General features: G+C 34.9%; 1 protein-coding gene across 1 annotated transcript; it reads left to right on the top strand.

The window, feature by feature from the left end:
* The first annotated feature begins 2013 nt into the window (after nt 1-2013).
* LOC145681691 (glutamate receptor ionotropic, kainate 2-like) lies at nt 2014-3951 on the top strand. The gene has a single exon (XM_081753310.1). It carries the CDS (start codon nt 2014-2016, stop codon nt 3949-3951), a length of 1938 nt encoding a protein of 645 aa, XP_081609436.1.
* Nucleotides 3952-13121: the final 9170 nt, after the last annotated feature.

Raw genomic sequence — 13121 nt, 5'->3', positions numbered from 1 at the left:
TTCAAAATTTGAAGAAAACAAAACAATCAAGAGTTTCAAAATTTGGTAACAACGAAATTTGCTCACAAGATTTATAAAATTTGAAGAAAATAAGGTTCCCAAAATTAAAGAAAGGAAAAAATATTCATTAGATTATCAGAACTTGAAGGAAAGATATGAAAATATTCCCAAAATTTTAAGAAACTATTTCTACACATTTCTGGAAACATTTCTAAAATAAGGCGGATCACCACCCGGAAGTCAGTACATATTTTAACTCATTCCCTTAACTACTGCGCAATGAAACGTTACATATTATAAATATTATACTATAAGATAGAGTATTGTTTCAGCTACAGCACAAGACACTGATTCATTTGGTTGTGTCTCCTGATATCGAAAAATGTAACAAATAAAAGAAAATATTTGATTCGTTTTACAATAAGCACACAAGATGGCATTTGCTACTAGATCTTACTACAAGTGCTCCGTTTTATGAAATGTTTATTTGTATGTGTAAAGTATTTTAAAGTAACAATCTTATTACAAAATAGATATATTGTTTGACCGTTTTTCGTTAAGTTTCATATTTTATTTAAATATTAATTTACATTTAAGGAAATAGATTTTGAGACGAAACTTGCGCAGAACGCCATAATGTTACCAAATTTGTACGTTTACTGTCGTAGTCACAATAAGAAAATTCCTGGATTCTAGAGTTGCAGTTCGAGAAGCGGAATCGCTGTAAGGGTCGAAAACTAATTTCTCCAGCAAGTATCTAAGCAGAATTCCATGATTACCCCGTTTATTATTTGGCATCAGTAAACACTCGACACTATCTGGCAATGCCGCACTATTCAAGCAGCGTGTAGCGTAGCACCGAGAACACCTAGTGATCCACCTTAAGGACAGAAACCAATATTCAAAAGTTTACTAAAATTTGAATAAAAATTATATTTAAGTAGGTTAATTGTGTTTTCATGTAATCAACAAGTTGAAAAATCATCAGACTAATATAACATTTTAAGTAAATGTCTTCTCTTTGATCAACAGTAACAATTGAACTCTGTATTAAAAATTAATCATTTTGCTTCAATTCCCTAAGAGGTATTGAAGACTTTTAACCTTCTATAATTATAATGAAATAATTTACTTTGTAATTATATGAAGTAACTAGCTGAATATACTCATTCTTCGCATAGGAGCTGTATTTGGAAGTCAACGCCTGTGAGAGTATCACCATTCATTTCAGCGACCTCGAAAACTAAGGATTTGACACTAATATCGGTTATTTGGGCTAATTTTTACATGTCTCGGTATCCCGCCCCGCTGACCCCCGACCTGCATACATTGGTAACTGAATGTGCAAGTCATTGCTAATGGAGGTGTCAACATTGATCTCAGAGACCGTAAAAACTATGGGATTTGACACAATATTGGTCATTTTGGATTACTTTTATATGTCTCGGTATCTCTCCCCCAAGATACCCCCGGCCCGCAGCCGAATATGTTGAATTTGGAAGTTAATGCGATCTTAGTTTCACCATTGATGACTGTAAAACTTATGACTGTAAAAATTATGAATTCGACACTAATATCGGTGGTTAGTTTCTACTACTTTTACATGTCCCGGTTAACACCCCTTTGGTTCGAATAAAAAAACAAAAACGCTTCGTCTTGGTCTCGGGCCTGGACCAAGGTATCCGTGACCAAAATTTGGTAACTCTCGGTCAACTTGTCTGGTCCCCAGGCCGGTCTCAGTGAACGCCACCCTGAGACCTCCCCTGGTTCGAAATTTGAAAACAATGTTTCGTCTTCATCTGGGGCCTGGTCCAAGGTACCAGTAGCCAAATGTTGGTAACTCTTGGTCCACTCGTCTGGTCCCCAGGCCGCACACAGACAGACAAACATACAAACTCTTCATTTTATTTACCTAATAACAATAGTTATAACTACAAATAATGTCTCTAAGAACTCACTTTTGAACACTGTCTTTTTTACTTTTATTTCAGGTTACACTTCTACTGCAACAACATGAATATCTATGAATGGTCAATAGTGCTTATAATGGTGGCAGTTCTGTTTATTTTTACAAAATGTGATATCCCATTACCAAACTACACTAAAACGGAAGAATCAGAATATATGAGATGTATTCACACTATTATAAAGTTGTACTTCAGCGATACACCAATTGTAACTGTGTTGACTCATGCGTCTATAATGGGAGATGCATTGAACAAATATAATCCAATAATTTTACTCACGAGTGAAGTCACCCACAGTAATTTAATAGAACTGTCATTAAATTACACCTCGTTTTTAAAAATTGATATGAACTACATAATTTTCCTTCATGATACAAAATTATTAAATGATACAGTGCTAAAGCTTATGGAAATGTCCTTGTGGAATCCCAGAGGTAAATTTGTGTTGTGTGTAACTTCTGAAAACCAAGGCAATTCTAGTATTCAAAGCATGTTCAACATTATGTCAAGTTTGGAAGTTCTGAACGTGGTGATAGTTGTCACAAAACTCTCCGAACAAAATGAAATATCTAACAGCAATGACGTGGTATCAATATATAAAAGATTTATAGTGATCTATTTATATTCCCCTTATATGAAAGGAAAATGTGGTATCAACGAAAAGATCATGTTAGGTGAATGGGATGAAGTACTATTCAATGCTCAAGGTAACTTATTTCCAGACAAATTAAAAGATTTGAATGGATGTCCTCTACAAGTGACTGGATTTCATCTTCCCCCAAACTTTGTCTTTGAGGAAACAAATAATACCCAGGTGATTGATGGTTTTGGCGGGAAAGCATTGTTTCTACTTGGAAATGTTATGAATTTTGTGCCTCAAGTGCAAATGGCGGAGGGAAATAACTGGGGAACACATGATGAAGAAACTGGCACAATTAATGGAATGTTCGGTGATATTTATTACCGTCGAACAATTGCATCTTTCGTTCCTTTGTACATAAAAATTAGTCTCTTGAAACACTATGATGCAATAGATGCTTTAAACCCTTGTAACTTGGTGTGGATCGTACCTTCACCTGACCCTATTCCAGTGTGGAAAAATATATATCTACCACTTCCACCTCGTTTGTGGCTATATATTGTATGCACTTACATTATTGTTTCTGCTACGGTACGAATCTTAAAGCGATTTAATATTCTTGCAGACATGGGAAATAGCAATATAGATTTTCTTCATAATTTTTGTTCTCTACTACTTGCGTCTGTTCCTTACAATCCTAAAACATCCTCCCTTAGATTATGTTTTGCAAGCTGGTTGTTGTTCTCTATAGTTGTGTCTCAAAGCTATTGTGGATCTCTGGTAGGTTTTCTTACCATACCCTCCTACCTGCAACCAATTAACACACTGAAAGAATTAGTTTCTTCCGGTTTACCAATTGCAGGCTCTAGTGCATTTAGAGTTATTTTCAAATATGCTTCAGACGATGATGCCAAATTTATTTACAACAGGTGGATACCAGAATGGGATTACAACTATCTTTTCGAGCGCGTGGCTAAGAAACGTGATTTGGCATTTGTGGCAGATTCAACATTTTCTCGGATCAGAATAAATGCTAAATATGTGGATAAATTTGGAAATGAATTGGTTCATATTGCTAACGAGCGAATTATGTCATCGATGAGATGGTACCTTTTACCTTGTGGTTCACCGTTTAAAGATAAATTTTATAATAAAATCTCACACATGGAAGAGGCAGGTATATTACGAAAGTGGGTAAAGGATCTGGTATTTAAATCTCGACTTGAATCTGAGAAATTAAACTTAGGAAGTACTAAAACTGGAATTATAATTACTTTGTATCATTTAAAAGGTGCCTTTTTGCTTCTTGTGTGTGGTTTATTCCTGAGTGCAATGTGTTTTCTGTGTGAGGTTATGTACTTGAAAATCAAAATAAACTTTAATGGACACATACAGGCCTACTAGTGCTTCGTTTGACAGAGGTACAATATACCTATACAGCATATTATTTTATTTATTCAGTTAGGTAAACAGAGTATGAGTTAATGTTACATCATGTTCATTGCTTACACCTCGATAATAAAAAACTAAGATGATTGAACATGTTACAGTGTAGTGGACATAATGACAAGTTATATAATCATATTGGCTATGTTTGTTGACATTATTTGTCTAAATTTTCATTTGCTCAACTGAAATTTGCATTGTCATATTTTGTTATAAGACACTATGAACTATACGTATAACTGTACTATTGAGTTGCATCACATATTAATATTATTTGCAATGTAGGTTTTTTCTTATATTTTGAATATGATTTGAATATTTATGTCTTCCAGGTTTACATACCCACAATTCAACCGAGGGAAAACATATTTAGAGGTGAATTTGAGCGCGTTTTAAAAAGTTCAATCGATTTGCATAATTTTCTACTGCAACGAATGAAAAATCTGTGAACACTTATATGCTAAAACTTCATCTAAACTACTCTGTTCCTGCTAAATCATCAATACACACCCACTTATCAACAGACTCTTCAAACGAGATCCTACAATATCCTTGCATCCACATTGGAAAATGTTTTGCTTAATATTTGAATAAACTGTAAACACCTAGAATTGCAAACTTGGTCTCCTTGGAAATGGGAGAATTGTAAACTTGAAACCTGGGGACAAAACCCTCAATAATCCAATTTGAAATGTGATTTTCATCTACATTTTTTCATCTACATTGTGGATGAGGATCGTTGTTGATGCCTAAGTAGAAATATACCAATCATAAATATGCATGTATTCACACTTCAGAATGTGTCCAAGGCATTGATTTGTAATACTGATATGTACCACTACTTCATCTACATCGCCTCATATATAACATACAAAAGGTTCACCTCAGAAATCAGATTCATCTACCGTAATATGAGTCTAATTTCTCCTCTAGTATAAGCCTCAAATCTGCCCACCTCCCAATGTTGAAGATAACTCTGCTTCCCTGATCCTGCACAACACTGTTTTTTTAACTTTATAAATATTTTGAACATAAATAAAACATTATGAGAACGATGTTACCCGTCCCCCAATGTTGAAGACAGATTTGCGTGGCTGTTTATGTTACAAAAGCAGAATTTGTTTGTTGTTTTATTGCATAAAAATATTAGAATAGACTTAAGAAAATTTTACAGTATACGAATATACTTTCAGGTGTTTTAAGAAAATTATTTTTATAATGTGGACCATTAATTTTACAAATTCGCCTAGATGCCATACTGTATAGTATTTTTAACTGAAACTGATATTTAGGGCTCAAATGTTTATGATAAATTTTAACGGTTTTGAATTTTATTGCTCTACGAAACGTTTCATAATTTTTCTCAGGTAGAACATTGTCTGTGAAAAACGATTCTTTTTTCCCAAAAGCTAAAACTGTGTCTTTCATGCACAGGCATGTACTATTCCAGACAAATGACTTGTTATTTTCGTATATTCTGTTTTGTGGAAACATAGTTGCAGTCGAATACACATTCTAGTTGCTTTGCAAGTTGTGGATCATGTGATTTCAATACCCAATCATTTCTTCCCATTTGTAACCTTCACCTAGTTGCAAGGACATCAGTTACGAACTGATGCTATTTCCTCTCGTTGCACTTTGTCTCAGCCATAGTATAGTGAATATATTAACTTGACTGCTCTGAAAATTAGCGCCTACTCACGTGTCTCCTGCTAACAAATGCATATATTGTCGAAATTATGTAAAGTCGTGCTTCACTGGTACTTTAGTTCATCGCGAAGTGTTCAGTAGCAGTATGGCAAAGTTTTGTAAGTAATTCTTCCAAAGTGGAAAACTTATGCATAAAACAGTGTTATTACAGTCAATCATCAAGTTAAAATGCTTAGTAGTTGAAAAGCTTCGTCGCGCTTTCTTTGTCATAAGTTTACATGACTAAGTATTGTGCAGTCATTCTCATTAAGTGATATATTTGCTATTTGAAAACGTAATAAATGTATAATGAATTCGCATCTCCATTTGCTGTAAAACTGTGCGATTAATGTTAGTGGAAGCTATATGAAAGCTCCAGGTGAATTTATGCTAAATATCTTTTGGAAGTTGTGGATACATTAGATGCTACAAGAGTACAACCAGGTCAGCATGATCCTTGAGATTTAAAGTGTAGAAGAATGTTCATAATTTCTTTTGTCATAAATACAATTAAATTACGACCACCATCGAACTAAATCACTAGGTTTGTAACCGCTTTCCTGATCTGTTCCTGTCGTCCAACTTTTTATACTTTTGAAACATCTTAGTTTACCTGGTTAAGACATCAAAGAACATCTCTAAAAAGAAATTACAGAACTCTTCCCTGGTCGTTCTTAGGTCTCGACAATGAAACGATCATAAAGCATCCAGAAATTCGGATGTCTAATCTCAAATCTTAGTAGTCATCCAGAGGATCGATCAGACCGTAATACACAGGAATACTATTAACACATGAAACGAAAACACACTGGATAAAAATAATAATATACATGTTTATTAGATGCACTATATGAGAAAACAAAAATAATTAGGCAAAATAAAATAATCACAACATGAAACACTTGTATAGATGTGGATAATTCACTAATTTGATAAACACTACAAGATACACTTCACATTTCAACAACACATAATAGCCTTTTTAAATCTTTTATCACATAGACACGAATGGAATTTTATATTTCGAAGATTACTGTAAAAAAAAATTTTCTCACACCACTAAATGATGCACATTGGGATCAACACCGTGGAATAGTCCCACGAAGTAGATTCCAAACTGCTGCGATGAGAATACAATAAAAAATTCCCAGTGGCAATTCACTGGCATAAACGCAATCGCAATGTATAGTTCAAATAGTTGATAGAAACAGATAATTACTTATAGGAACTTGGTCAAAGGATCGGGGAATTAACTAAATAGGGCTAGTCGCTAACAAAGTCCTTGGGCGAGTATAATATAACAGATGCCCTTTCCCAAAACTATATGAAGAACAGAACAAGCATAGTGGTTACGTCAACATGTAGAGAAAAACTTCTCGAGTTGAGGTAGGAATTGAACTGACCAACTGTTCAAGGTTGGTAGTTCATTTAAAATGTAATCTGGTTTAAACAACCTACAAAATCAAATGTTGAAAGAATTTGCGTTAATTCACAGTTCATTGGACACAATGTAGAAGAAGAGGAGATTTATTCAAATCTCAGAACTTTGAGATAAGAAGTCACTTAACAATGTTTGTTGACGCCAGACAGTCGCTCAGTGCACCTGGGCTATTAGTATTTCATTAAGTAATCAAAGAAAACACTTAATTCAGTCTCAAGTGATTATATAACATAGTCTATGCATATTAATGAGTAACAAAGCAACACTGAATTATCTAGATATTCGAAGTATGATTCTCACACATATAGTTCAGAAAATGAATGTTGCTTTTGTTAGTCACTAAAATCTTTTCACTGTAAAACAACGTTTCGCATATACGTATTGGTGAACGATGAAAGGTCCCTTTCGTGAGAAAAAGTCAAGTTGTTAGCTGTTCCGATCGAAGAAAAGAAATTAATTTTGTTGCAAGAATAAAAAATAAATCGAAGAATGGTTTCTGTCTTTCAAAAATATACAGAGCGTCCAAAAAATACTTATGTAACCCGCTATCGGTTATAGATATTAAACTAAATTTTCCGAGAGCATGCCCTGCCTAGATCATTCAGTGAAAAATAAGAATAACATCTGAATCCATGAATACAAGAGCATAGAATAATATCAAAATAGACCACAACAAGGTTTCAATTCATTGTCCAATATGAGTTTATATTTTAATTTTATCAATAGCTGAACAGGTTTAATTAATAGTCTTCAATGCATTTTATTTGCATTTATGTATGTAGCTAGCGTGAACAAAGGATATTTACAACTATGGATTTTCATTCTGATATTTTCTTTAACTGACAATCGCCTGAAGTCAATTTTTTGCAACATTCTTTTACTGTATATATCGTCCTTTTACGACGGTAGTGGGTTGATACTTTACCTGTTGTTGCGATTATCATTACTACATATAACTTATTTTCTTCACCTATATGTGTCGAAAATACGGTATATGATTGAAGCACGGCGAAAACCACGACAACGTCGCCCTGCATTTATTGCGTGCAAAGTTTACGGTAGTTGGAAGGCAACTGGGACTAGTTTTTTTTCTAATATTCTGTTAGTCAGTTCAGTACATAGTTTTCGATTTATAAATAAAAGTTTATGATAGGCATAAGGTGGTTACGGAGGCTTAAAATTTCGATAGCATAACCATGAGATCTCCGGAAGTTTCTCCAAGGGAGTTTATCTAATTTTCTTCCAACGTCTTAAAAATTAGAGTGGTTTGCTTGGTGGAAATCAAAGTTCCCGATTTTCTCTAAAATGTCTCTAAACGACTATGCTTATATGCGTATTCCATATATTAATATTCTACAACGGTTAGTATACTGTTGAGGTTACTACTTTTTGCACATTTTCCTCAAAATGACTTAGGCGATCTAGTTCATGTTACTATAAATAAATGTTTTATTAGGATTCCTACAATATGGCATGAGTCACTTCACTTTAGAAATTCACAAGTGGCAGATTGCTCTTAGAGATGATTTTCTTTTTTCTTTTTTGAAGATTTTCCCTCAAATGTCACAGGCTATTTTGTTCATATTTCAGTTTATATATTGTACTAGCTAAAATGCCCTTCTGCACATCGAGATAATAAATTTATGGATAATATTTGAAACTCTCTTAGAATACGCATTTTACTGAAACTGAAATGATAAAAAAAACTCATTTGGTAATCTATTTGAAATTTTGAACCCCTCTTTTAACCTTTTTTAATCAAAGTAACATAATAAAATATCAGTTTGAGGTAGGTATTGTATTCCAAAATCCATTTCAAACGAGTCAACCGGTTTTCCATGATGCGATCACAAACAACAGAGAACTCCGATTTCAATGTGAAACAAGAAATTATAGAAAATGTTCCCTTCCCCCTTAAAACGGTGAAGCATGAGTCCCCTTATTTTAAATGAGAACTTTATATCCTGAATTTTATTTTCCTTACTCTAATTTTTACACACATTTTGAACTTGTTCTACCTTCTTTAGGATACGCCCTTTAGTCACGTAACATGATAAAAAAAAATCTATTTCAAGATAGGTACTGTGTTCTAAAATTCAATCCAAACTGCTAAACCGTTTCTTCGTGACGCGATCACAAACAGCATACAAAATTGTTTTGAACGAGAAGAAAGAAATTATAGAAAACACCTCGTTCCCTCCGTTTGAGGAATTTATCTGATGAGGATTTTCATCTTCCTAACTTAATTGAATCATGAGACACCAAATATTTTTACATAAGTGTTGACCCTTCGTTTCCCCTCAGAATATACATTTTAATCAAAGTAACATACAACCTTTAACAGAAAAGTTCCAGGACAAAGGTCGTAAAAAATAGAAAACTGCACTTACCAAGTAATGATCCTAGCTCCTATCAAAGTAGTCCCCTTGGCTATCTATATACAATTGCCAACGTTTCTGGAGGTCTTGAAAGCAAGCAGGTAAATCTTCAACTACGATGCTTGTAAGCTCATTTGTCACATTACGTTGGATGTCTGCGATATCGTGATTAAGCTTTCCTTTCAGTCGCCTTTTCACTCGCGGAAACAAGAAAAAATCACAAGGTGAGAGGTCGGGCGAATATGGCGGATGTGGAATGGCAATAACAGAATGTCTGGCCAGATACTCGTTAACAGATAAGGTAGTATGGGGTCTTGCATTGTCATGCAGTAAGAACCAGTCCTGAGAACGCCACAAATGAGGGCGGCGACGTCGGATTGCTTGTCAGAAACGTTTCAAGACTTCGATGTAAAGAGTTTGGTTCCTGTTCGACCTGGAGGAACATGGTCATGGTGAACCAATCCTTTACTATCAGAATGCGATCAACATTGTCTTTGTTTTCGAAGGTTGTCGTTTGACTTTTTCGAGGCTGGTGATCCATGATTCCGCCATTCAGCACTTTTATGCTTCATTGTGGGAGGGGGGCATACTGGTAGCACAAACTTTCATCCCCTGCAATAATCTTTGACACAAGTGTGGGATCCCATCTGACTCTATCCAATAGTTCAGGAAAATTTTTTAGTTCTCCCCTTTTTCCGTTCGTCTGTTAGTGCGTGAGGGACGATTTTAACATTCAGTTTCCGTTTTCCCAAATCTTCGCGTAAAATCTTATGACACAAACCATGATTCAAATCCAGTTTTTCGTGATTCGTACGCACAGTTACAGGATGATATTCTTGCAATAATTGCCTTACACGCTCCACGTTTGCATTGGTATGGCTGTAGACGAGTGACCAGCTTTGGGATTGTCTTGCACTGAATCTCTGCCGTCACAAAATCATTTGGACCACTCGAAAACATTTCTTGAAACTGTCTCGTCTGTATATGCTTGCTTAATCACGTCCCACGTTTCATTAGAGATTTCCCCGAGAACTTAATGTACACTCTCTTTGCTCATAGTCAGCATCCATTGTGTCACCTTAAACTAATGTGTCACTTAAACAACCAGAACGGTGTTTTGCTAAGCTCAGCCATGCTACACAGTGACTTCCCACGAAAACGTGGCCAAGGTATGTTAAGTAAGAACACATACATAGCATGTAACAAAAATATTTGTTCCTTTCTAGTATTGCAAACTCAGAAATAAAAAAACAAAAAGTCCTTGAACTTTTCTGACAACGGTTGTATGATAAAACCCAGTTCTATTTAAGTGGTAAATGTATCCAGAAATTCATTTCATACAGTTCAGCCTTTTACTTATAATGCAATTCACAAACAGGATCCTTTTTAATTTTATATAATAGCTTAATAATGCTTCTATGTTTCGTTTCTTTAATTTTAGTACATTGAAGTCGGTACTTTGACATTGAAAAGGTTAATAACTCAGATTTTACTAGAAACTACGGAAATGCATTAATACAGGGTGGCCCAAAAGTAGGTATACAGTCCTACAAAGTATAACATTTTAGTTTATTAAGATAATTAGTTTATTTGCTTCCGTCCTTTCCAAGCTTAAGGTATGAGTGAAGAGAGATTAAGAACAAATAATAAAGAAACTAAGTCACTACCTCAATGGATAACAATGAGAAAATTATATAAAATGTCATGAGCCGGTCAGTACGAGACTGTATACATACTTTTAGGCCACTCTGTACATTAATTTTTTTTTAATTCTTGATAGTAAACGGAAACAATCTGAATTCAAATGCATCTTTAATATATAATTGCAAGAACGTTATTAGGATTACATTATTCGGATTGTAGACATTCTAAAATCATGAACAATGTTTCCTGAATATCAGGATAGCATGAGTTGATGAGTTGATTTTTAGTTTAGCGTCCCGTTCAGCAGCGAGGCTATATGAGACGTGGACCTACTGATTAACGTGGAATCCGAACCACATGAGCTCCCGCCGGGAATCGAACCAGGATAGCATGAGCTTTGAGTTTAAGAATAACCTATGAGGAAGATCTCCTTGCTTAACCATTTTGTTTAATGTTTGTTTACATAACTGAGCTCCTTCGTGGCTAAGCCGTTAGCGTATGCGCCTTTGGCATAAGAGACCCAGGTTCGATTCCCGGCGGGAGCTCATGTGGTTTAGATTCCGCGTTAATCAGTAGGTCCCGTCTCGTATAGTATCGTTGCTGAAAGAGACGTTACATTCAAAATCAACTCAACTCTCTTTACATTACTGTAATAATGAAATTTTTAACTTACTAATTGTAGGATAAGGATTCTGTCTTGATTGCCATGATGCCTGCTTCGAGAATCAGAAGACTAATTGGAAGAAGTCTGACCTTTTGTTTACGTTTCGGAAGGTTTATATATTCTTCAGTTCTGGTTTCACTTTTTTATTTCTGATTTACCATACATTGTTTTTACACTTCCACTTCTGTTTTTAACTTTCTTTTTATATCTTCATTGAAAACATGCTTTGTTATTGTCTCACATAGTTTCCACTATTTTATATCACAGCTAAGTGGTCTGAGTGATTTCTTATGAAAAAATCCAATGGTGTAGTTTATCCTTGGGAAAGTAAAGTTTCCGGGATTTTTTTCACACTCTGTGATCGATGGAAGGATTTCCAGTTCACTCTTAACAGGTTTTGTAAAAAAGAAAAAGTATAATAATTATTGTTTTCAATAACTGACCAGCGGGCCTGAAGACAGGGTTAGGCGGGCCGCATATGGCCCGCGGACTGGCTGTTGCACACGGCAGTTGTACAGATGAACCAAAATATCGTTAAACTGTGGTTGATGTAACTAATGGGTGGATGGAAATAAAAAGGAAGCTTGCTTTCTTCGTATGCAGAGAGAAGTCGTCCAGGCAACACAGAAGATAGTGGCACCGAAATAACAATTGATTTCGTTCGAAGAAAAAAGGCAAGAAAAGCAAGCATTGATATGAGAACACCTTTCCTATAACACTCACTTGCTTGGAATGTAGTTATATGTGGTACTGAAAAAACTTGCTTGGAAAGGCAACGAAACTAACGAAATTGTGAAATAATAATAATAATAATAATAATAATAATAATAATAATAATAATAATAATAATAATAATAATAATCACAGCTTCTTTTTGCTTACTATCATTACACACAACCTTATACACACAGAGAGAGCGTTTGTTTCAGCCAAGATTCGAATATGAGGCTCTGTGATTATAAGTCTAGTGACGTAAACCTTCCAGTCACACAGACTAATAACTCAACCACGCGGGAGTCTCACAAATGTGTAGTTGTGTTTAATTGGGGTAGTGTCTTAGACCTCTTTTCACTTTTGTTGGATTCAAGTACACAAGCAGTTAACCTGTGACGTGCAACTTACAAGAACACCGAGGTAGCAGAATTTGTTCTGAAAGAAAGAGATTGCAACCGTAGTATACTGTTGTTACACGCGCCTAGAACAGAAGCTCTGTATGTCTGTAAGACATTAGTGAAACAGATTATATTTAACGACACGAAACACAAAATGTGCCTGACACTAACTGAATCATGTGCTTCTATAATAAGTAACA

The sequence above is a fragment of the Thermobia domestica genome, chromosome 3 (assembly GCF_964235325.1).
Source record: "Thermobia domestica chromosome 3, izTheDome1.hap1.1, whole genome shotgun sequence".
NCBI lineage: Eukaryota > Metazoa > Arthropoda > Insecta > Zygentoma > Lepismatidae > Thermobia > Thermobia domestica.
The sequence above is the reverse complement of the archived record's forward strand: the minus strand, read 5'-3'. Positions and strand labels throughout refer to the sequence as shown.

Coding starts and splice junctions, on each gene's coding strand:
- LOC145681691 (XM_081753310.1), top strand. CDS start 2,014: ATGAATATCTATGAATGGTCAATAGTGCTTATAATGGTGGCAGTTCTG.